Source organism: Hyperoodon ampullatus (assembly GCF_949752795.1).
Source record: "Hyperoodon ampullatus genome assembly, chromosome: 1".
Taxonomy (NCBI): Eukaryota; Metazoa; Chordata; class Mammalia; order Artiodactyla; family Ziphiidae; genus Hyperoodon; species Hyperoodon ampullatus.
The window spans coordinates 22,345,034-22,370,664 of NC_136914.1; the positions used below are offsets into that span (position 1 = coordinate 22,345,034).

General features: G+C 39.5%; 1 protein-coding gene and 1 pseudogene across 4 annotated transcripts in view; both read right to left on the reverse strand.

The window, feature by feature from the left end:
* The window catches only part of GRID2 (glutamate ionotropic receptor delta type subunit 2), a gene marked incomplete at both ends in the record, with an annotated part of 1,386,303 nt that overhangs the window by 520,350 nt on the left and 840,322 nt on the right, over positions 1-25,631 (reverse strand). For all 3 annotated transcript variants that reach the window (XM_079709016.1, XM_079709017.1, XM_079709015.1), the window contains 2 exons: positions 1,242-1,361; positions 20,904-21,065. In XM_079709016.1, the coding sequence (XP_079565142.1) occupies positions 1,242-1,361; positions 20,904-21,065 (282 nt within the window). The remainder of the gene's footprint in view (positions 1-1,241; positions 1,362-20,903; positions 21,066-25,631) is intronic.
* On the reverse strand, positions 14,998-18,254 carry LOC307067785 (DNA replication licensing factor MCM4-like; annotated as a pseudogene). Its single transcript has 2 exons — positions 18,228-18,254; positions 14,998-17,397 (listed from the first exon to the last, which is right to left on the reverse strand). The product of its transcript is annotated as a DNA replication licensing factor MCM4-like (transcript).

Below are 25,631 nucleotides of genomic sequence, written 5' to 3' on the forward strand. Positions count from 1 at the left end.
TAACAAGAATGCATAACACAAACACAATGAGGAATATAAAAAGCAAGAAGAATATATACTATATTGTGTCCATTGATAAATTGAAATATCAGAAAAACAAATATTTAATGATGCACACTTAGGTGATAAAATTATACTAAAATGTAAACAAATTTATATTATAAAATTCAGACTAACAGTGATACTACTGAGAAGGGAAGTCAGGGATGTCAACAAGAAGTATAATGGGGGTTTTAGGATGCTTGATATGTTCTACTTCTTTACCATAGTAGTGGGTGTTTCCTTTACAATAATTCACTAAACTATCCTTGTGCTTTATGTAGTTTTCTATATGTTTGCTATGTTTCACTATAAAACAATTAAAAACACATTAAGATAGTTTCAACTTCTCTAGCATAAATTTACCAAGAGGTTTTTATTGCTCATTAGAATAACTCTAAATTTCAATTTGTATAAACTTTTCTGCATCCTACACCTCAGCACTGGAAAGAAACATCTACTGAAGACCTTACTTTCAATGCAGCCAACTTTATACAGTTACAAATTTATAGCTATGAACTCTGTATGCACACTCAATTAACTTAGGTTTTTCCCTACCCAAAATATATAAAAATGGCAAATCAGAACTGTAGAAAAGTCATTTCTCCAGGGTTTTTACATTTCTCCTTAAGAAAGTTATTGGCCCAGTATTTCATGAAACATCCTTTACTGGCACTCAACTTCTTACATGTGATCTGTAGTATAAAACAAGAGTCCATTTCCCACCAACCATTTTTTTTCTACTTATTACACGACATAGATGCTGAAATACTGTAATGTCACGTTTTATAGTAAACTTTCCCTCTTAATATATAAAATTTATCAAAGCTCTTATTCTGATTTTGTGCATGTTACAAGCTATGCATTGCATAGCTTGCATTGCATAAGTAGCTATGCATTGCATAAATATTAAATTCACTACTTTATAAAAATTAGTATTATAATGAATGGAAGATTATACTAGTTCCCTAGGCAATGATCAGTTTAATTTTTTCCCTTTATTCTAAGGCACAGATAGAATTTATTGATTAATACTTCTGATATGTATGTAAGGTCATCTAAATGCCTAATTCTTCCCCCTCTTCTCTCTCAAACTACAATATAGACTTTAATGCATACCGTGATTGTATTGCATGGAGAACAATCAAACAAAACCATATTACTATAGGAAAAAGCATATTTATCAGTGTGTCTGGTCTTACTTTGCGAACACCTCGGCCAAGCTCTTCTCCATAGTTGGTTCCAAGAATTTCAAAGTGGACATTGGGATTGCCTCCATTTTCTCCAAATTCTAGCTCTCCAGTCAATCCACTAACTCCACCCTAAAGGAGAGAAAAGATACTGATGTAAGATTTTTTAAGATGTAAAATAATAATAATAGGAAGTTCTAGGAACACAATTTTCATCTATAAAATAAATATTTTTTCAAGCATGCAATTATTAACAGGATATTTTTAATAGATACATAGCATTAATAGGAGTACAATTGAAAGTAGCCTTGAGTATCACTTAATCCAATCCCATCCACTCTAGAGAAAATGAAATTTTGACGCAAAGAAGCAAATTGTACTCAAAATGCCATGTATGAGTTGAAACTAAATTCCAGGCTAGGATTTTTGCCTACATATGTTGTGACATGCATGGATCTATTAGTCAAAAAACAAGATACTTCCAGAGAGCACAGAATGTACTCTGGAAACAAGTTTTGACAATACTCTTTCTCCAGCACAATTCCCTTCTAATTTAATCTAAAATTATGTCTGGAAATCTTAAAAGCAATAGTTTTTAACTTACTGGAGGTTTGTTTTTCCTCCTTTAAATATCTTTTTCAAATTAAAAAATCTAAATTAGTCTTGAAGTCTGTTTTTTATCTTAAATAGTAGTTCTAGCTGTTGTGATTCCTTGGGAATTTCCAAGCTTCATCTTTCATTCAACATGACAGATGTTCATTTCCCCAACAGATGGCAATATAGGTAATACTTCTTTCTTGTTTACCATTCTTTTCTCAGTTTAGTTTATCAGCCTTCACATTATTTAGGATTTTACAAATGAAAATAACATTGTGAGTCACGCTCTACTAAAGTATTTCTAACTTAGAATTTTGGCATGATAATCACATATATTTGGACAAATTACCTCAGTTTGTAAATTGCTTCAATTCACCTCTGTGATGTTGATACTTAAATATATCTCATTTGACATAACCTGTAACTCAACCTCTAGTCTTTTTTGGCAGGTATTATGCTGTCTGTTGTATCTCCTACTTCATCTGTCTTATAGCCCATCACAAGACACTGAGTTCATAACAGTCATTCAAACAAATTAGTCCTTATTCATTGATGTCAATATTTAATCTATTTCATTTTTGCAACAGTAATAATCAACAAAACTGATCCTCCGCTGTTATTTTCTAATAAGATAGCTTCTCGTTTATTATCCAGTTTTATTAATAAAAATATATTGAATTTGAAATATCTGTGCTCTTCTCATATGTGATTTAACAGTCAATAGCATGGATTTTGAAGTCAGACTTCCTGGATTTGATCAATGGCATCAGAATCTACTAGCTGTATAAACCTGGCTAAGTCATTTAATTTCTCTATGCCCCAATTTTACATCTGTTAAATGGCAAAAATAATAGTATCTACCCCAGAAAATAATTATGTCTTATAATACAAGTAAATATAGAAGAGTGTTTGATAAATTATGAGAGCTTAATTACTATCACCATCATCATCATCTCCATGATTATTTCATTCTTTAATTTTGGAAGGTTTCTAGTTCTACTAGAAATTATAGGCACGCTTCTCGGTTTTTTTGTTTTTTGTTTTAAACTAAAGTTTACAAGGGTTGCAAAATTTCATTATATGCTTGAATATTTACAGGTTTTGGAAAATGTTTTTGTAAATTTGACTCAATTATATTTCATTGATTAGTATTTGGGGAGAAAAAGAGTTATTAAAGCAGCTGGTCTAGGATCTATTCCCCCATTTTATGATATGTATGTGTGTGTGTGTGTGCATGTGTGTGTGTGTATGTGGTAGAGGGAGCAGCCCAGGGGGAGAAAAAAAAAGGAGGTAAATGAGTCTAATGCCCTTGTCAACTGGAATCCCAGGTAAAGAGATTAGTAATGTCTACTAGGAAGAAGAGTCTTATCTATAAAAGCCCTTAGCAGTTTGTCCCAGCCTAAAGAATTATTATTATTAGTTGTTACCTGGAGTAGTAAACAAACTCTGAATCTATGGATTAATGGTTTATGGCTCCCTGGAAAATGTCCTAAAGCTTTACACGTTCTAGGGCAGGAGCCGGAGGAAGATGGCGGAAGAGTAAGACGCGGAGATCACCTTCCTCCCCACAGATACATCAGAAATTCATCTACACGTGGAACAACTCCAACAGAACACCTACTGAACGTTCTAGGGCAAAAATGGAGATATTTCATAATGTAAATGCTCTGTCTTGTAGGTAAGCCTACAAAATCTTTTTTGGAGACAGAATGTGCATGTATGTCCAATGTGGGAAGAAAGGGCTTGGGGGTGGGGGAGCATACAGAATTTCCAATAATCTCTTTCTCCTTTGTGCTTCTTAATTACCTGTGTCTGATATGGGTGAACTATCCCATTCTTGTACATGAATCTGATCCTGAATGTTCACTCAGTACTAATATCTCAAAGAACCCAATTTTCACTTAAGATTTTAAAGACTGGGTTAAGTACAGTGGATCTTATTATCATAAATATGTCTAAATGGCAAATTCTGTAGGAGTTTGACAAATATAGCTTATATTACTACACATAGTTCAAACTACTGGTATTAAGAAATCCTTTTAGAAGCACTCTTCTTGTCCTCAAAATCACACATTTGCCTCAGTAATATCTCCAATTATATCAGAATCTTACATTTCTGACTTAGTACTTTATTTCTAGGAAAAAGAGGAAAGATATTGTGTATCAGTATGATTGCTACATTGCAAAAATGCTATACTCCTGAAAATTTTAAACTTAACCAGTAGACTGCCTGGCACTGTATTATTATTATTGTTCCCCATCAATACTCATATGGTCACCCTGGGCCAGTGTCTTTTCTTTGGCTTATATCTGGTACCGAGCAACTCAGTCCACTTAATCCACATTGCACATGATTAAAAAAAACCCATAAATCAGGGAACCTGCATTTAGTTTACTGTGGCTCCACTTATTTTTCCACCTTTTTGACTTCATAATTTATCTTCTTTATGCTGTATTTTCTCTATTTTCAAGGTGTTAGTACTATTTCTTATTTTTTAACATCTTTATCAGAGTATAATTGCTTTACAGTGTTGTGTTAGCTGCTGCTGTATAATAAGGTGAATCACCTACACGTATACATATATCCCCATATACCCTCCCTCTTGCATCTGCCTCCCACCCTCCCTATCCCACCCCTCTAGGTGGTCACAAAGCACCGAGCTGACCTCCCTGTTCTATGCGGTTGCTTCCCACTACCTATTTACATTTGGTAGTGTATACATGTCCATGCCACGCTCTCAGCAATGTGAGGTGATACCTCATTGTAGTTTTGATTTGCATTTCTATAATGATTAGTGATGATGAGCATCCTTTCGTGTGTTTGTTGGCAATATGTATATCTTCTTTGGAGAAATGACACTTTCGGTCGTCTGCCCATTTTTGGACTGGGTTGTTTGTTTTTTTGATATTGAGCTGCATGAGCTGCTTGTAAATTTTGGAGATTAATCCTTTGTCAGTTGCTTCATTTGCAAATATTTTCTCCCATTCTGAAGGTTGCCATTTCATCTTGTTTATGGTTTCCTTTGCTGTGCAAAAGCTTTTAAGTTTCATTAGGTCCCATTTGTTTATTTTTGTTTTTATTTCCCTTTCTCTAGGAGGTGGGTCAAAAAGGATCTTCCTGTGATTTATGTCACAGAGTATTCTGTCTATGTTTTCCTCTAAGAGTTTTAGAGTGTTGGGCCTTACATTTAGGTCTTTAATCCATTTTGAGTTTAATTTTGTGTATGGTGTTAGGGAGTGTTCTAATTTCATTCTTTTACATGTAGCTGTCCAGTTTTCCTAGCACCACTTATTGAAGAGGCTGTCTTTTCTCCATTGTATATTCTTGCCTCCTTTATCAAAAATAAGGTGACCATATGTGCCTGGGTTTATCTCTGGGCTTTCTATCCTGTTCCATTGATCTATATTTCTGTTTTTGTGCCAGTACCATACAGTCTTGATTACTGTAGCTTTGTAGTATAGCCAGAGGTCAGGGAGCCTGATTCTTCCAGCTCTGTTTTTCTTACTCAAGATTGCTTTTGCTATTCGGGGTATTTTGTGTTTCCACACAAATTGTGAAATTTTTTGTTCTAGTTCTGTGAAAAATGCCATTGGCAGTTTGACAGGGGTTGCACTGAATCTGTAGATTGCTTTGGGTTATATGGTCATTTTCACAATGTTGATTCTTCCAATCCAAGAACAGGGTATATTTCTCCATCTCTTTGTATCATCTTTAATTTCTTTCATCAGTATCTTATAGTTTCCTGCATACAGATCTTTTGCCTCCTTAGGTAGGTTTATTCCTAGGTATTTTATTCTTTTTGTTGCAATGGTAAATGGGAGTGTTTCCTTACTTTCTATTTCAGATTTTTCATCATTATTGTAGAGGAAGGCAAGACATTTCTGTGCATTAATTTTGTATCCTCCTACTTTATCAAATTCATTGATTAGCTCTAGTAGTTTTCTGGTAGCATCTTTATGCTGCTAGATTCTCTATGTATGGTATAATGTCATCGGCAAACAGTGACAGTTTTACTTCTTTTCCGATTTGGATTCTTTTCTTTCTTTTTCTTCTCTGATTGCTGTGGCTAAAACTTCAAAAACTATGTTGAATAATAGTGGTGAGAGTGGCAACCTTGTCTTGTTCCTGATTTTAGAGGAAAAGGTTTCAGTTTTTCACCATTGAGAATGATGTTGGCTGTGGGTTTGTCATAAACGGACTTTATTATGTTGAGGTAAGTTCCCTCTATGCCTACTTTCTGGAGGGTTTTTATCATAAATTGGTGTTGAATTTTTTCAAAACTTCTGCATCTATTGAGATGATCATATGCTTTTTATTCTTCAATTTGTTAATATGGTGTATTACATTGATTGCTTTGAGTATATTGAAGAATCCTTGCATTCCTGGGATAAAACCCACTAGATCATGGTGTATGATCCTTTTAGTGTACTGTTTGATTCTGTTTGCTAGTATTTTGTTGAGGATTTTTCCATCTATGCTTAACAGTGATATTGGTCTGTAGTTTTGTTTTTTGTGACATCTTTGTCTGGTTTCAGTATCAGGGTGATGGTGGCCTTGTAGAATGAGCTTGGGAGTGTTCCTCCCCCTGCTCTATTTTGGAAGGGCTTGAGAAGGATAGCTGTTAGCTCTTCTCTAAATGTTGACAGAATTTGCCTGTGAAGCCATCTGGTCCTGGGCTTTTGTTTGTTGCAATATTTTTAATCAGTTTCAATTTCAGGGCTCATGATCGGTCCGTTCATATTTTCTATTTCTTCCTGATTCAGTCTCAGAAGGTTGTGCTTTTCTAAGAATTTGTCATTTCTTCCAGGTTGTCCATTTTATTGGCATTTAGTTGCTTGTAGTAATCTCTCATGATCCTTTTTATTTCTGCAGTGTCAGTTGTTACTTCTTTTTCATTTCTAATTCTATTGATTTGAGTCTTCTCCCTTTTTTTCTTGATGAGTCTGGCTAATGGTTTATCAATTTTGTTTATCTTCTCAAAGAACCAGCTTTTAGTTTTATTGATCTTTGCTACTGTTTCCTTCATTTCTCTGTCACTTATTTCTGATCTGCTCTTATGATTTGTTTCCTTCTGCTAACTTTGGGGTTTTTTTGTTCTTCTTTCTCTAACTGCTTTCGATGTAAAGTTAGGTTGTTTTTCTGAGATGTTTCTTGAGGTAGGATTGTATTCCTATATACTTCCCTATTAGAACTGCTTTTGCTGCATCCTATAGGGTTTGGGTTGTTGTGCTTTCATTGTTATGTATTTCTAGGTAATTTTTTATTTCCTATTTGATTTCCTCAGTGATCTCTTGGTTATTAAGTAGTGTATTATTTAGCCTCCACGTGTTTGTATTTTTTACAGATTTTTTTCCTGTAATTGATATCTAGTCTCATAGTGTTGTGGTTGGAAAAGATACTTGATATGATTTCAATTTTCTTAAATTTACCAGCACTTGATTTGTGACCCAAGATATGATCTATCCTGGAGAATGTTCCATGAGCACTTGAGAAGAAAGTGTGTTCTGTTGTTTTTGGATGGAATGTCCTATAAATATCAATTAAGTCCATCTTGTTTAATGTATCATTTAAAGCTTGTGTTTCCTTATTTATTTTCATTTGGATTTCATTCTGGTGGATGAGGCTGGATCTTGTCTTCCTGGTGGGCAGGACCGCATCTGGTGGTGTGTTTTGGGGTGCCTGTGACCTTATTATGATTTTAGGCAGCCTCTCCGCTAATGGGTGGTTTTTTTTTCCTGTCTTGCTAGTTGTTTGGCACAGGGTGTCCAGCACTGTAGCTTGCTGGTCGTTGAGTGGAGCTGGGTCTTACCATTGAGATGGAGATCTCTGGGAGAGCTTTCATCATTTGATATTATGTGAAGCCAGGAGGTCTGTGGTGGACCAATGTTCAGAACTCGGCTCTCCTACCTCAGAGGCACAGGCCTGACACACAGCTGGAGCACCCAGACCCTGTCAGAGACACGGTTCAGAATAAAATGGAGAAAAAAAGAAAGAAAAATAAAATAAAATAAAATAAAGTTATTAAAATAAAAAATAATTATAAAAAAATTAAAAAGTAGTAAAAAAAAAGAAAAAGACAAGAAAAAAAGAAAGAGCACAACCAAACCATAAAACGAATCCACCAATGATAACAAGCATTAAAAATTATACTAGGGGCTTCACTGATGGCACAGTGGTTGAGAGTCTGCCTGCTGATGCAGGGGACACAGTTTCATGCCCCAGTCTGGGAAGATCCCACATGCCGCAGAGCGGCTGGGCCCGTGAGCCATGGCCACTGAGCCTGCGCATCTGGAGCCTGTGCTCCGCAACAGAAGAGGCCACAACAGAGAGGGGCCTGTGTACCGCCAAAAAAAAAAAAAAAAAAAAAAAAAAAAACAACTATACAAATAAATAAATAAATAAATAAATAAATAAATAAATAAACAAACAGATCCATAGGACAAATGGTAAAAGCAAAGCTACACAGAGAAAATCACACAAAGAAGCATACACATACACTCACAAAAAGAGAAAGAGAAAAAAATATATATATATCGTTGCTCCCACAGTCCACCTCCTCAATTTGGGCTGATTCGTTGTCTATTCAGGTAGTCCACAGATACAGGGTACATCACGTTGTGTGTGGAGCTTTAATCTGCTGCTCCTGAGGCTGCTAGGAGAGATTTCCCTTTCTCTTCTTTGTTCGCACAGCTGCCGGGGCTCAGCTTTGGATTTGGCCCCGCCTCTGCGTGTAGGTCTCCTGAGAGCATCTGTTCTCTGCTCAGACAGGACGGGGTTAAAGGAGCCGCTCATTCGGGGGCTCTGGCTCACTCAGGTCGGGGGGAGGGAGGAGTACGTATGCGGGGCAAGCCTGCGTGGCAGAGGCCGGCATGACGTTGCACCAGCCTGAGGCACGCCGTGCGTTCTCCCGGGGAAGTTGTCCCTGGATCACGGGACCACACAGGCTGTGTGACGGGCCGCCCAGGCTCCTGGGAGGGGCAGTGTGGATAGTGACCTGTGCTCGCACACAGGCTTCCTGGTGGCGGCAGCAGCAGCCTTAGCGTCTCATGCCCGTCTCTGGAGTCCGCGCTTTTAGCCGCGGCTCGTGCCCGTCTCTGGAGCTCCTTTAAGCGGCGCTCTTAATCCCCTCTCCTCGCTCACCAGGAAACAAAGAGGGAAGAAAAAGTCTCTTGCCTCTTCGGCAGCTCCAGACATTTTCCCGGACTCCCTCCTGCCTAGCCGTGGTGCCCTAACCCCTTCAGGCTGTGTTCACGCCGCCAACCCCAGTCTCTCCCTGCGCTCCGACCGAAGCCCGAGCCTCAGCTCCCAGCCCCGCCCGCCCCGGCCGAGCAGACAAGCCTCTCGGGCTGGTGAGTGCCGGTCGGCACCGATACTCTGTGCGGGAATCTCTCCGCTTTGCCCTCCGCACCCCTGTGGCTGCGCTCTCCTCCGCTACTCCGAAGCTTTCCCCCTCCGCCACCCACAGTCTCCGCCCGCGAAGGGGCTTCTAGTGTGTGAAAACCTTTCCTCCTTCACGGCTCCCTCCCACTGGCGCAGGTCCCGTCCCTATTCTTTTGTCTCTGTTTATTCTTTTTTCTTTTGCCCTACCCAGGTACGTGGGGAGTTTCTTGCCTTTTGGGAGGTCTGAGGTCTTCTGCCAGCGTTCAGTAGGTGTTCTGTAGGAGCTGTTCCACGTGTAGATGTATTTCTGATGTATTTGTGGGGAGGAAGGTGATCTCTGCGTGTTACTCTTCCGCCATCTTGAAGGTCTCCCCCTATGCTGTATTCTTAATGAGCTGTTAGCCTGTGTAATTAGTAAAACCTGCTCTCACGTGGATATAAAGGGTGCTTGAGAGGTCAGTATTTCAAGCAAATAAACCCTTTAACTGTAGCCCCTTCTTATATGACTCAGACTTAACCTCTCTGATATTCGCTTGCCTAAAAATATTCCCATGTGTTTGAGCTTTTTTTAAATTTTCATCTATCCTCAGCTCAACACTAAAATCAGAGCCTTGGTAAAAATGTGTGCTGGCCAGGTGGTGATAAGCAGTCATTATCTTTGTGCATGCATAGTTGCAGTTTTTAAAAAAAATCTCTTGATACAACTGATGTGACATTGATAATATGAATAACACATATAGTTTTTAAATGTCCATTAAACTGACAGTAATAATTGCCTCCAGAGTAAACCTTTTGAAAAATACCATGTAAATTGGTTTGGATTTCATCCTATACACTCTGTATAGAAATACCAGTGGGTATCAAATATGAAAAGAAGAAGAGAAGAAAAAAAGAGTAGATCAAAGATCAGGAATAATTTACCACTGGATAATCAGTTCCTGAAAAGGCAGAAGTTTGATGTTCCTTTATGGATAGGATAAGTTGGAAAAAAGAAGAAAGACAATTTCCTAAGTATTTGTTTCACTCTCTTTACGAGGCAGAAGGATTTATCCCTATTTTTGAAACTGCAAAGTAACTGAGATACTTTTGGAAGATCATATATAACATCAAATATTAATGACATTTGTCTAATTTCTTTATACATATTCCTAGGTTCCTTGCAACCTGCAAACATGCTTGGTAACTAAGGATACCCTGTTAAATAAACATAAGCCCAGCAAGACTGTGAACACACTGGGAGATGCCAGACTCAGCAGTGTGTCCTGATGCCCTCATGTTTCATAAGTTAATTTCAGTGAGAAAAATCCCTGAAAGAAAGAAGATACTACATTTTATACCCAGAAAAGAAATATAATTTGTAGATAAACACTAGAATACACTATGCCAAAAAATAAAAAAGAATAAAAACATAAAACTTAATTTGTATAAAAATGTTTAGGAAAACTTGAGTTGCCATGTAACATTTATATGTGTGTGTATGTGCATACAGATATATACATACATATTTACAAATATACATATATACTCAAATATTCATTCATAATAGAAACTTGAAGCAAACTGAGCAGGAAATAAGAAACTGCTAACATTTTGGTCATGCTGTCTACACCTCAGAGAATAAGAAACTGAGGCCCAGACAGCTAGTTATCTGAGAAACCTGAATTGAAGCCTCCTTCTTTTGTGCCTCATACATTTTCCTCTAGATGATGTCAGCTGCGTGTCCAATATAACACATGCATATCACAGGGATTGCTCAAAAAATGTATGTGGAACTAAATTAAATTAAAATTGACACCATTTTACCGACTTCATGATTCAAATGCCCTGAATTTGAGGATACATTGAAGAGTCCACAAGAAGACTGTTCCAAGGGCATTGACTACATTTTCAAAGCTCTTGTGGCAAAAAGTTTATTTGCACACATTTTTGTCAAAAGGCTATCTTATATTCCAAGTCAATACTGTTTCTAGTAAGACACATTATGTTTTCCTAAATGTTCTCTCTGTCCTTCAGGTTTATAATTCTAAATGGTACATAGTGCTTAACACGAAAAGCAAAGTAATATATTTACATTACTCTAAGTATACAATTTTTACAAAAAAATCAACAAGGGGAGATCAATCAAGACAAAGGAATAAGAAGATATAGAAGTCACCTCTCCCCACGAACACATCAAAAATACCTTTACATGTGGGACTATTCTCACTGAAAACTAACTGGAAAATGGTAGAAAGACTCCGATACAACCAAGGCTGTAAGAAAGATTTCACATGTAATTGGGTAGAAGAGCAGAGAAATTATCAGGTTAGGACCTGTGACCACGGGAGGGGACTCAGAGGAAAAGAGAGGTTACGTGGGCAGACATCCTCCCTGGGGCATGGGCAGTTCAAGTCACGTATTGGGCTCCACAGGCCTGAGGTCTGACAAAGGGCAGACAGGCCCCCTTGGCTGGTTGGAGGGCTACTGAGACTAACAGGGGGGCTGTGGGAAGCCTGAGCTCAGCTCGTGAAGGGTGTGCATCCTCTGGCTTGCGCCTGAGGCAGCGTGGAGAGGAGAGAGTGAGACTGCATTCGTGGCTGCCAGGTTTTCTGCGACCACCCTAGCATCTGCCCCAGCCTGAGCCTCTCGATTGTTCCAGCCTTGCTTATTTCATGTCACAGCTCTGCACTGGATACAGGGCTGCCAAGACTGAGGAAAGTGGTAGACCTTGGAACACAGAGATGACTCAGATCTGGGGCAGCCTCCGGGCAGGGAGGGGGCAGCCATTGCTGGCACTACACAGGCAGCACATCAGAGACAGCCTGGACCTCTGTCTACAGCCAACCTTCTGAAGCCCATGCACCATCATGAGCTGAGAGCCCACATAGGCCCCTATTGCTCCAGCACCGCTCTCCTCTGGGGCAGGGGTGCCGAAGCTGAGAGAGGGGAGAGCACATCCTTGAAGGGAATGGAGCCACCTTGTACCCAAACTTCAGGGCTTCTGTTCCAGCAACTTTGGATCGGACCCCATCCCCAATCGGTAGGCAATAGTCACTGGCAGCTGACAGCTACCAGCACACCATGAGGAAAAATGTGACTTGCATTCATGTCAAATCCAGCCCTCCCACCAAAGGCACTGGGCACACACAGACTATACATGGATGCTCCCATGTAAGGACACTCCTTGAAGACTGCAATAGGTAACTGTTTCCCCTAAATTCATAGAGACAGAGAAAGTTAAGCAAATGAGAAGACAGAGGAATTGGTCTCAATTGAAAGAGCAAGAGAAAACCCCTCAAAAATACATAATAAAACAGAAATAAACAATTTACCATATAAAGTATTTAAAGCATTAATGACAAGAATGCTAACTGAATTAGGGAAAAGCATAGAAGAACACAGAATTTTAACAAGGAGCTAGAAAATATAAAAAAGAACCAATCCGAACTGAAGAATAAAATAACTGAAATGAAAAACACACTAAAAGGAATGAATACAAGACTAAGTAATACAGAAGAAAGCATAAGTAATCTGGAAGATAGATAATGGAAATCACTTGATCACAACAGCGAAAAGAAAAACAAATATAAATATCAGAATAGTTTAAGAGATCTCTGAGATAACATTGAGTGTACCAACATTTGCATTATAGGGGTCCCAGAAGGAGAAGAGAAAGAGAAGGGGGTTGAAAATGTATTTCATGAAACTATGGCTGAAAACCTCCCAAACCTGAAGAAAGAAACAGATATCCAGGTACAGGAAGAACAGAGAGCACTGAGTAAGATGTATCCAAACAGACGCTTACCAAGACATAATGTCATTAAAACAGCAAAACTTAAACAGAGAATTTTAAAGACAGAAAGAAAAAAACAAAGAGTCATATACAATGGAACCCCCATAAGGCTATCAGCTGATTTTTCTACAGAAATGTTGCAGGCCAGAAGGCAGTGGCATGATATATTTAAAGTGCTGGAGGGAGACCTTCAAGGCGGCAGAGGAGTAAGACGCGGAGATCACCTTCCTCCCCACAGATACACCAGAAATACATCTACACGTGGAACAACTCCTACAGAACACCTACTGAACGCTGGCAGAAGACCTCAGACCTCCCAAAAGGCAAGAAACTCCCCACGTACCTGGGTAGGGCAAAAGAAAAAAGAAAAAACAGAGACAAAAGAATAGGGACGGGACCTGCACCAGTGGGAGGGAGCCGCGAAGGAGGAAAGGTTTCCACACACTAGAAGCCCCTTCGCGGGCGGAGACTGTGGGTGGCGGGGGCGGGGGGGGAGCTTCCAAGCCTCAGAGGAGAGCACAGCAACAGAGGTGCGGAGGGCAAAGTGGAGAGATTCCCGCACAGAGTATCGGTGCTGACCGGCACTCACCAGCCCGAGAGGCTTGTCTGCTCGGCCGCCAGGGCGGGCGGGGCTGTGAGCTGAGGCTCGGGCTTCGGTCGGAGCGCAGGGAGAGGACTGGGGTTGGCGTTGGCGGCGTGAACACAGCCTGAAGGGGTTAGTGCGCCACGGCTAGATGGGAGGGAGTCCGGGAAAATGTCTGGAGCTGCCGAAGAGGCAAGAGACTTTTTCTTCCCTCTTTGTTTCCAGTGCGCGAGGAGAGGGGATTCAGAGCGTCGCCTAAAGGAGCTCCAGAGATAGGCGTGAGACGCTAAGGCTGCTGCTGCCGCCACCAAGAAGCCTGTGTGTGAGCACAGGTCACTATCCATACCGCCAGTCCCGGGAGCCTGTGACCTAAATATAACTAAACAGACATTTCTCCAAAGAAGATATACAGATTGCCAACAAACACATGAAAGGATGATCAACATCACTAATCATGAGAGAAATGCAAATCAAAACTACAATGAGGTATCACCTCACACTGGTCAGAATGGCCATCATCAAAATATCTACAAACAATAAATGCTGGCGAGGGTGCGGAGAAAAGGGAACCCTCTTGCACTGTTGGTGGGAATGTAAATTGATACAGCTACCATGGAGGACAGTATGGAGGTTCCTTAAAGAGCTAAAAATAGAACTACCATATAACCCAGCAATCCCACTACTGGGCATATACCCTGAGAAAACCATAATTCAAAAAGGCATGTACCACAATGTTCATTGCAGCTCTATTTACAATAGCCAGGACATGGAAGCCACCTAAGTGTCCATCGACAGGTGAATGGATAAAGAAGATGTGGTACATATATACAATGGAATATTACTCAGTGATAAAAAGAAATGAAACTGAGTTATTTGTAGTCAGGTGGATGGACCTAGAGGCTGTCCTACAGAGTGAAGTAAGTTAGAAAGGGAAAAACAAATACTGTATGCTAACACATATATATGGAATCTAAAAAATAAAAAAAAAAATGGTTCTGATAAACCTAGGACAGGACAGGAAAAAAGACACAGACATAGAGAATAGACTTGAGGACACGGGGAGGGGGAAGGGGAAGCTGGGATGAACTGAGAGAGTGTCATGGACACATATACCCTACCAAACGTAAAATAGATAGCAAGTGGGAAGCAGCTGCATCACACAGGGAGATCAGCTGGTGCTTTGTGATTACCTAGAGGGGTGGGATAAGGAGGGTGGGAGGGAGACGCAAGAGGGAGGAGATATGGGGATGTATGTATACATATAGCTGATTCACTTTGTTTTACAGCAGAAACTAACACAACATTGTACAGTAATTATACTCCAATAAAGATGTTAAAAAAAAAGAAAGAATTTCTTTCTATTGGCCCATATGCCGTCCACATATATGGAAGCAAAGTCAGTGCCCAAGTGCAGAGGAGCTGAACACTCAGAGCTTCAGAGCAAGTGAGCGGTTTTTCCAATCACTGTCAAAAAGTCATCTTCAGCGAAGGCACATGGTGCTTTGTCAAATATATCTTTGGTAATGGCTATGTCAGATTGTTCCCAAACATCTTCAAAAAGTTGTGGGTACTGTAGGGCTGGTGTCTTACTCTTAGATAAAGTAAGTTCTTTTCAGTGCTTCAGCTAACTCTTCTTTCCATTTAGGAGAGATGGCTCTCATTCCTGTAGTAAGAATAGATATGTCTACAGTGCCAGTCTGGGGATTAGTAGCTGACTGCTTACAGCCTCTCTGTGGAGGTCTGTATCTTTGCTTCAACTTTATTTGAATATCATATTTTAGCATGGGCTTCTGCTAAGCCATTTTAATGATTCCAGCTTTGGAGGGTATGCAGAAACCATTCCTCCTCTACTTGAGCTTTGGTGACAACCTGGCTGGCTTCCTGACTCAACCTAGGCAGCCAGTGCTGTGACAGTGTAGTCCTTCAGCACTGCCGTATCCATGAACTCCTCTTTCACATGCTCTCTGCTCGAGCGGTACACAGCCATGAGGTGGTGAGCCAGATGCCTGCCACAGGTTTCATCCTGAGGTCGGGCATGAGGAAGAGGGAACCGAACCTGGGTAATAAGGTGTGAAGTCGCTGGATATTTTCAAAGGTGGTATTTTTTAGCGTTACACTAAGACTCAATAGAATTTGCTGCTGTCAGGATACATGTGCATGCATTGAGCTTGCAAATAACCCCAGCCATTGTGGTAAGGAGAGTTAGCTGTTCCCTGGCTTCAAGCAACACTGATCTTGTACTTCGATTCATCTTTTCAAGTATCAGTACAGCAGATGCCACTGTCACTAAGGATACGGGCCTGGTCTGCAGGACCAGCCACCTCCTTTTGGGGTCTTTCACATATACGGTTAGACTGACTGCACTGAAGCCCTTCCCAGGTGCATATTGGTCCCAGGGTACCAGGTTGTATACACATTGCAGGAGCTGGGACTTGCTGGCCCCAGGGTCACTGCACAGCAGGATGTTGATCTCAGCATGAAATCTGCCTTTTCCAGTTTGACTAAAATCCTTCCCTGTTCCCCAGAAAAGCTGAAGCAAGTTTCCCATTTTGAAATCTTCCTGTTCTTAAGTGCTTGTACCTGAGGCTGAAGCAAGTCTCTCATAAATGTCTGGTTTTCTGGAAAGTTTCCTAAGTAATTCCATGTGCTTCTCTGAAAAAAATTTCTGTTTTGCTTCTTCATCTCCTTTGTGCAGACGTTTTGCATCCATTTTCTGATAATGAATGACATCAATGAGGGTTTTGTGGACAGACTTCACATTACTCACCCTTGGGCCGATTCAATAGGAACAGCTGGATAAATGCCTGTGATATTCACTCTGTCCCCAAGATGAATCTTGTCAACAATGTCATTGTGAGCAAAAGGATGACAGCATGAGGCATCTGCCCTGCAGGCATATTTTCAGGAGACTCTTGGAGTTGGATCATCTGTTTGTCAGAGAACGAGACAAGCAGTCGTGGGTCAGCACCACACTGTGGGTGGTATGGCAGCATGCCCACACTCAGGCTCCGTGCTCTGACAAGGTCCATCTCCACTAGGACAGCACACCTGGCACTGGAAGAAGGCCCCGTGCATCTCTGGAATCAGCTGGGACATCCTGATCATCATCACTTTGTTGGTGATGAGCTGACTGATTCAGGTCTTCTGGATTCAGGTTTCTCATATTCTTCATCTCCAATACATGGAATGGTCCTACTTGTATCTGATATTCTAAGATTCAGTCAGGTAACTGTCAAAGATCTCATCGAGAGTCATATTAAAAGTCAGGATAACTTCCAGTGGGAAGCACATGAACTGTCTATTCAGATTTTTGTCAAATGATTTTATGTGTTCACAGTTTACATTTAAAAATGGCTTCCCAATAATATTAGTTTTTCCAAGTAACTGCATGTACGGAGGCTCAGCGATATCTATGGCAATATTTTCTTCTTCTTTAGCCAGAGAGTCAATAAAATCTCTGCAAATTTGTTTTGCAGGTTTCCATATTGACATCTGTTCTTCAAATCAGAAGTTTTTGGCCTAGAAACCGCTCACTGGCCACTATATCTTCTATTGCTGGCCCATACTGGAAATCCACCTGCAGACCATTTTGTGCAGAACCCAGGTCAGGCCTCTGCCTCGTGGGTGTGCCCCTAACAGCACTGCTTGGAGTTTTCTCTATCCAAGAGCTGAGAGTGCCACATGTCAGTGGTGAATTGACAACAAAATCAAGAGGAATCACTGAAGAAGGCATCACAGGAGAGCTGGGTAATAATGTGTCCTGTGCAGCAGGGCTCTGCAGGTCAGCTCCAGGCTTGGTCAGCAGCATCTGCAGCTTTCCCGTAGAGGTAGAACCCTGGCCTCATCATCTCTGACATGGAGATGATCTCGCTTTCTCACTTGCAACAGGGGAAGTTGGCCGCCTCCAAAGCCCACAGGGCTACAGGTGCACCTGGCAGGTTGTGCTCCCAGATGCCCCAAGAAAAAATTTTTAAAGGTTTAAAAAAATATAAAGTATTACAATGAAGTGATGACAATTTTTTGAAGATGATATCAATATCTACTTGAAAAACACAAGGGAATAAACTACAAAGAAAGAAGTAAGAATCTGGAGTTTAGTAACAAAAGTTGATCAGGTCAGTCACAAAATATATCAAACAGCAATAACTTCCTTATGTACAATGACTAGTTTAAACATATAGTGGAAACATATCCTATTCATGGTAGTGTGCACAAACACATGCATACACGCACAGATGCGCATACTCAAAACCCTACAAAATTTCAGGAATAAATACAATGAAAACATGTATGAAGAATACTCTAAATCTTTTCTGAGGGTTATAAAAAGATAACTATATAGATAGAGCCCATGTCCATTCATGGACATTAATTCTTTGTACTCCTTGCATTAGTACATAGGCTTTGTAAAGTGTATAGAGCATGCTCAGAACATAGGCATGCAGTGGTTACTTGAATGTAATTAAGAATTTTATCACTAGAATATTCACATTGTAATAAAGAGCCTGACCTCATTTGTGATGTCTGGCTGCTGACTTCTTTTTAAGCTTTGCTTTTCCTTTCTTATTTGGCTCCACATATGGACAGGCTGATTAAGAAAGCCCACCCTGCACCTCCTTCTTTAATACCCCTGGGAAATTTAAGCCTCAAAAATCTCCAGCCTACATAAATGGGAACTTTTCTTAGCCCCATCCCTAACCACTGCAAATGCCCAGCCCATTCACAGTGCTTTGCTCAAGCCAGCCTGTGTCTGCATGGGCCCACTCTGCTTTCCCCAGGAGTCCCTGTGTGAGTAGTAAACTTTTTCTCAAATTCTCTTGTTTTGTGAAGTGTCATCAGCCTGCACATCCAAATGGGATAATCAAGACACTCAGATGAGGCAAAGTAATATGACTGGAAAAGCTTAACTCCATTTTTAAGGGCAATTTGAAATGTGAGAAAAAAATAATGAAATAGAACATTTGCAATCAAACATATCATTCAAACATTGTCTCTAGATACACAGAATGGATATATTCCTTTAAAAAGTGCCACCGGGTTGAAAGTTTACAGGAGAAAAATATGCAAATATTCTCCCAAAACAAAATTTCACAATTATCATATGAAATCACTGTTTTGATTATAAATTTAACAACATTTTACATATTGAATTGCTCCATAAGAAATACCTACATATTATAGCGTCTCTCTTTCCCTCCTATTGATACTTTCACTAAATAAGTATCTCCTAAGCAACCTCCCAAACAATTATTCTGTCTTTGTGAGACAGCTTCTGAAGAATGAATATATTCAGGCTCCTGCATCCTAGACAAACCATGAACTAATAAATTGGCAGGATCAGAACCATGTTCAACAATCTCCCTTGGATTCATACCTGCCAACTCTCTACATAGATAGCGCTGGGGGATTTTGGCAACACCTTGAGCTTAGATTTGACTTACTCATTTTTCAGTTGAAAAATCCTCCTCTGCCAATATATTCAATTTAATTCTCAAGCACTTCTGTTGATAAGAGCCTAAATTCTCATTAAAGTGATTCTTCTGCAAAGAGGATACAGTACCAAGAGGAAGATTCAGGCTTTCCTCTATTTGAAACATTTTTCCCTCTACTTCCTGGGTTTTGTACATCTAGCTCCCTTTTAATGTTAATTTTTAGATTTTTCTCTGGCATTTCTAAATACTTCATATTTCATTTGACTAGCTATTTCTCTATTTCAGGAGAAAAAGGCAAACACATGCAGAAAGAAAAAGGATGCATAAAACGAAGAATATGAACTTCCAAATGGCTGTCTCCTTTGTGTAAAGGGTACAGGAGAAATTTGTTTGTTTTATTAATCATTTCATTTTAAATCCAAGAAGCTGTGTGAGACAAATGGAAAATGCCAGCAAGGATGACATGACAAAGAGGCTAATAAACTGAAGGATGCTTATACCTTTGAGAGGAGCTAAACAACACTATGGGAATGGAGCAGGTAGCTGAGCCAAAGCAGGTCACAGCCAGGCTAAATACCACATTGAAAGTGAAGAAGAAGAATGCCATCAAGTACCCCAAATAGTTCACAAATGCTGTAAAATATTAACTGTTTATGAATATTTTTGTTGTAAGGTAAATTAAAGATCATCACATCCGATGTCTTACCATGCATCATCTAACTGAAAAACACCTAGGTCTAGTGTTTATTTTTTTCAGTGGATGGTGTAGTTTAAAGAAAAAATAAATAAATAACTTTTTTTTTTTTTTTTTTTTTTTGCGATACAGGGGCCTCTCACTGTTGTGGCCTCTCCCGTTATGGAGCACAGGCTCCAGACGCGCAGGCCCAGCAGCCATGGCTCACGGGCCCAGCCGCTCCACGGCATGTGGGATCTTCCCGGACCGGGGCACGAACCCGTGTCCTCTGCACCAGCAGGCGGACTCTCAACCACTGCGCCACCAGGGAAGCCCAAATAACTTTTTGTATTTTGTGACAGGTACCAAAATAATTTGAGCATCTCTGACCCTAATGATATAATGAAAGTGCATTAAAATATTTCAACAACTAATTTTTTACCTGCATAAAATTTCCTTATAAATAAATAAGGGTTCCCTGTTTCATAGAGGTATATGATTTTCTGACCTTGATTTTTTAAATATTTCATTTACCCATTACAGTGTTTTGTGCTTTGAATAGGCAGCAACATTAGTGAAAAAAAAATCTTACTAAAAGATATCTCATCAAACAATGACTTATTGTTCCTCCTTGCATAAAAATTAGGAAGAATGAGGGGTTCCCTGGTGGCGCAGTGGTTGAGAGTCTGCCTGCCGATGCAGGGAACACGGGTTCGTGCCCCGGTCTGGGAAGATCCCACATGCCACAGAGCGGCTGGGCCCGTGAGCCATGGCCGCTGAACCTGCATGTCCAGAGCCTGTGCTCCGCAATGGGAGAGGCCACAACAGTGAGAGGCCCGCGTACCGCAAAAAAAAAAAAAAAAAAAAAAAAAATTAGGAAGAATGAAATGCTAGTCAGACTTGTGGTTGCCAAGGGGGAGGGGGTGTGGTGGAGGGATGGATTGGGAGTTTGGGATTAGCAGATGCAAACTATTATATATAGGATGGATAAACAATAAGATGCTTTTGTTTAGCACAGGGAACTATATTCAATATCCTGTGATAAACCATAATGGAAAAGAATATTAAAAAAGAATGTCTATACGTGTATAAGAGTCACCTTGCTGTACAGCAGAGACTGGCACAGTACTGTAAATCAACTATACTTCATTAAAAAAATAAAATTAACAACAACAACAACAAAAACTAATGGATGAATTAAAAAAAAAAAAAAAAGAAATGCTAGTCAGAAATTACCTTCTTGATGGTCTCCAGCATGGAACGCCCTCCTTGCCAGGGCTTGGAGTTCTTTCTGATACATGACAAACTAGCCATACTGTGCCACTTTCGGTCCTCCAGCTTCTTATGAAAAGCGTTAGCAAGCAGAAGCACCGTGTCATATATGTAAAGGTTTGAAATCTGAAAAGACATTAGACAGTAATCATTAGAATCATTGATGCCAACCATCAAGAACAAGGAGAAAATCATCAGCTCAGTTGCTTCCGTTCATAGATAGTTGGTTTACTGGGTTATTATTTAGCAGAAGGTTTCTTTTTTCATTTCCTGGGCAATTTTGTTATTGAGAATGAAGTCTTGTCTGATTGTATGCCCCAATTGCTTTTTCAGCTTGTTTAGTTGTGAAAGAGAAGATAAAAAAGAGAAGTTTCGACAGAGCCAAGGCTGTTAGTGTCAGATCTTAGAAAATCAGTAGTCCTTATTTCTTTCTGAGGAGGTAAGGATCTAAGGGCTTAAGACTGGAAGGGCAAACTGAACAATACGTTTTCTGAATATGTCAAGTTTTTGCATTCTGGTTATTCAGATGGAGAAATATCAACTTGATCTTACATAGAAGACGAGTGTCATAGGTGCAAAAAAAAAAGGAAGCAGACACCTGCCTGTACGTTTGTGCCTCTGGAGATAAAGTAATGAAAAAAGTGAGAGGAAACAGCACCATTCATAAACATTACAATGATCAAGGGTCTATACAAAATTATATACATGTGCATTGCAATTAATTAACATGACAAATACATAAGCTATTCACTGTGAATGTGTGTTTACATTAACTCTTTCTTCTTCTAATGTAATCATGTTATCTTCCCTCTATATAGATTTAAAATGAATTATACACATGTTGGATAAGCTGTATTGCACTCTTACACTTAAGTCTTGCCAGAACCAGTATCCTCACTGTTAATTACCAATGGTGTTTATTTTTCAAATAAATTAGAAACAATATTTTAAAAATACAGACACCAAGAGATATCCAAGGTTAAATGGATAAATGGATAAATCCAAGGTTAAAAAGAAAGGAAGTGATTACATTCTCTGAGCTTTCTATTACCCCTTCTTTTACTGCTTTCTCAGGCAAGTACCTATTCTCTTTTGAGGTTCATGTTCGTTTCTATGCCACATGTTACAGCCCCTTTCTGCCAGCATCTACTGACCTCTTGGTCACTCTTTATTCATGACTCCTCCCTCACAGGGGTCCCAAACTGCCTCCTTATATTTAAAGAAGGTCACTTCAATTTCTACATAGATGACCTTCACTTCTACTCTGGCTGTGACCAACAAAAATGACTATTTACTAGACCCAAATGAACAACTCCTCTGACATCTTAAACTCCAGTATCCCACCAGTCGACCAATCATTTTTCTCTACCTACTGTTACTACACTTGTTTTCTGACTTCACTGACCATGAGCACCAACCTCCTCTACATGCCAACCTTTCAATATCTGACACCTCCTTTGTCTTACCCTGAAACATCCTCTTTCCTTCAGCTGTTTATCATCTGGTATTATTTCTAGGCTGCTCATCATCTCCGCATTCTTCCTCTGTCTTTCTCTTATTTTTCAATGTTTCTGTCGAAAGTTTAGTACCCAGAACTAACACATTATTGCAGATGTGAGCTGACTAGGAGAAAGTAGCGTAAGACGCTATCTCTCTTGATCTTAGCAAAATGCTTCTGACATAGAGACCAAGATTACATTAGAGTGGCTTGGAGCAAATACAACTTCTGCTACACTCAAGTCAAGTTTGCCTCTGTCTTAACAGCCTTAAACTGTCAAACCAGTTCTCATCCATCTAGACTGTCTGTAATCGACTTTGAACCTATACTTTTTCTCTGTCATATTTCAATTTTTAGGCATATTACTCAGTGAATATTAACAACTTGAATCTTGATGATGTAACACAATGTAAACTTTCTCTCTTAGCTTTCTGTCATTTACAAATCTGATAGGCATACTTTATTCATTTTCATTTGTGTAGTTATAAACATTTTGAAAATATTAGGTCCAAGGACAGACTCTTTGGGTGACCACAGAGAATTCCTTGCACTTCAAGAGTAGAATATTTATCAGCATGGTTTGAATATTCCTCTAGTTCCATACTTCTCAAATTGAGGGTAAGAGAAGCTCTGGTGAAAAGCTGTAGGTATTAAAGATACTCAAAGCTACAGAATACATCTGGGGCATGTTCTACGCGTATCAATTTTGCTTACCAATTTGGAGAGAAAACAAAGTAATTTAACTGATAAATTATTTGAAATATTACTTTTAATTTCAGAGAAACTCATATGTTTTATAACTTTTAAAGATAATAATGAAACTTTAATACATTTTGAACTTTAAAAAAAATCTGAAGCCAGGGTGTTTACCATCTTCTGTTCTTAGGAGGCTTTGGTGAAAATGTTTGAATGATATCAACTCATTTAGACTTTTTCATGTCTTCCCATAAGGATTTCATAAGAAAATTTGTCAAACACTGCATTAAAATTAATATACAATAAATAGATTTATGACATTCTCCCAATCTAAAAAAAATATTAAGTAGGACTTAGTGTGGCAGTGCCTGCTCTTAAGGAAGTCCTATTATCTTATTTGAAGTTCCCCAAACCATATATTTAATAATATATTCTACAATTTATCCAAATATTAATTTTAGTGTGTTGAACTCTGGTTGTCAGATCTTCTTTCCTTCCTTTTGAAAATTGGGACAATTACCAATGTCTTGTACTTGGGTTCTCTTCTCAAGTACTTCTCTAGTATTTCTAAATTGCAATATTGTGATCATATCTACTGGTTTATTTCCTGCTCTGAGCAATTATTTCTCAGGCCTCATTTTAGAGGAGCAAAGGCATACTCTAACCATCTCCAAACCCCTGCTCCTTCTAAACCAGTGGCTTACTTTTCTTTTAATGACTTTAATCTTTCCAATTTGAGGACATATTTTTCCTAGGTGGAGAAAACAGAAGCAAAAGGATTTGAATATTTCTATTTTCCCTCCATTGGCAGCCAAGCTAACATTAGTTTCACCAAGCAGTAAATGGTTCACTTCCTTCTTGCTTCATATATTGCTAAAAACTCTGTTTCTAGCTAAAAGGTATCTTTAACATTTATTTTGCAACTTCAGCTAATCCTGGATTTTAGTCTTTCTGGCACTAATTTAAAGATTGAGGAAACGTTTTTTGTTCTTTCTAAATCTTACTCCCCTTTCTACGTATACTGAAATATGTAACAGCCTGGAGATCTCTACATGGGCTCACTGTACCCTCTTCTCCTCTGTTGTAGTGATTATTGTGATTTTATAGCTAGGTTTCTATTTTTAGAGCTGATTTGAAACATATTTTCATAGCTTTTTTCTTAGTTTGTTTTTTAACTGTACTCTGCTGATAAGATATAAGTCTGTCTGCGATCATTTTTATCTGCACTGTTTTTATGGACTCCAAGTTGAGAGGGCTGCTTTTCCTAGGGAACCTGGTGGAGTGGGGGGGCTTCAAATTTTTATTTTTTTTATTTTTTATTTTTTTGTGCGATACACGGGCCTCTCACTGTTGTGGCCTCTTCCGTTGTGGAGCACAGGCTCTGGACGCACAGGCTCAGCAGCCATGGCTCACGGACCCAGCCGCTCACGCGGCATATGGGATCCTCCCGTACCGGGGCACGAACCCATGTCCCCTGCATCGGCAGGCGGACTCTCAACCACTGCGCCACCAGGGAAGCCCCAAATTTTTAATAAGTACTTTTCTTGTTGTCTCCTTTAACTTCAGTGAGATAAAATATGTGCCAAGGCAAGCCTCTATATCAAATGCTCTGCTTTTAGTGGGACATTTTAAATTCAAGAGCCCTGCATTTAGACACTTCATTATATAAATCTTCACATATAAAAGTTTCTGTCAGTTTTCCTTTTATATATTAAACATTTAGTCAAATTCTATTAAATATACTAGGGACATTAAATGTAAGACATGCACAAAGAAAAAGTAATCATCCTGTTTTCTGCTATCTGTGGGTTTGAGGGGAGTATGATGAAGGTATAGGGAAGGAGGAGTGGTGCTTGCTTCCAGTACGTCCTTAATTCATCAGATAGATCTGGGAATATAAAGATAAATAAAATATTTTTCCCTGATTTCAAGGAATTTATTAATTGAATCAGAAGGATTGTGCTGTTAGGTGAATGTGCTTTAAAATACTATACAGTGGGCTTCCCTGGTGGCGCAGTGGTTGAGAGTCCGCCTGCCGATGCAGGGGACACGGGTTCGTGCCCCGGTCCGGGAAGATCCCACATGCTGCGGAGCAGCTGGGTCCGTGAGCCATGGCCGCTGAGCCTGCACGTCCGGAGCCTGTGCTCCGCAACGGGAGAGGCCACAACAGTGAGAGGCCTGTGTACCGCAAAAAAAATAAATAAATAAAATAAAATAAAATAAAATACTATACAGTGACTTTCTGCTTTCCCAATCTGTACATTTCCTACTACCTATTTTGACAGGAACAGCCTTTAATATCTCATGATTTTCTAAATCAAAGTTCTTTTGTGTTTTTCTGTATTTAAAATTCTATCATTTCCACATGAATTATATTCATGACCAATTAATATGAAAAGATGCGCCACTGGAAGTATGAAACTTAAACCTTGTTTAGGCTTGAGTAGCTTACTTTGACCCCTGCCTTCTTATCAATTACATTCAAATCCACAAATATT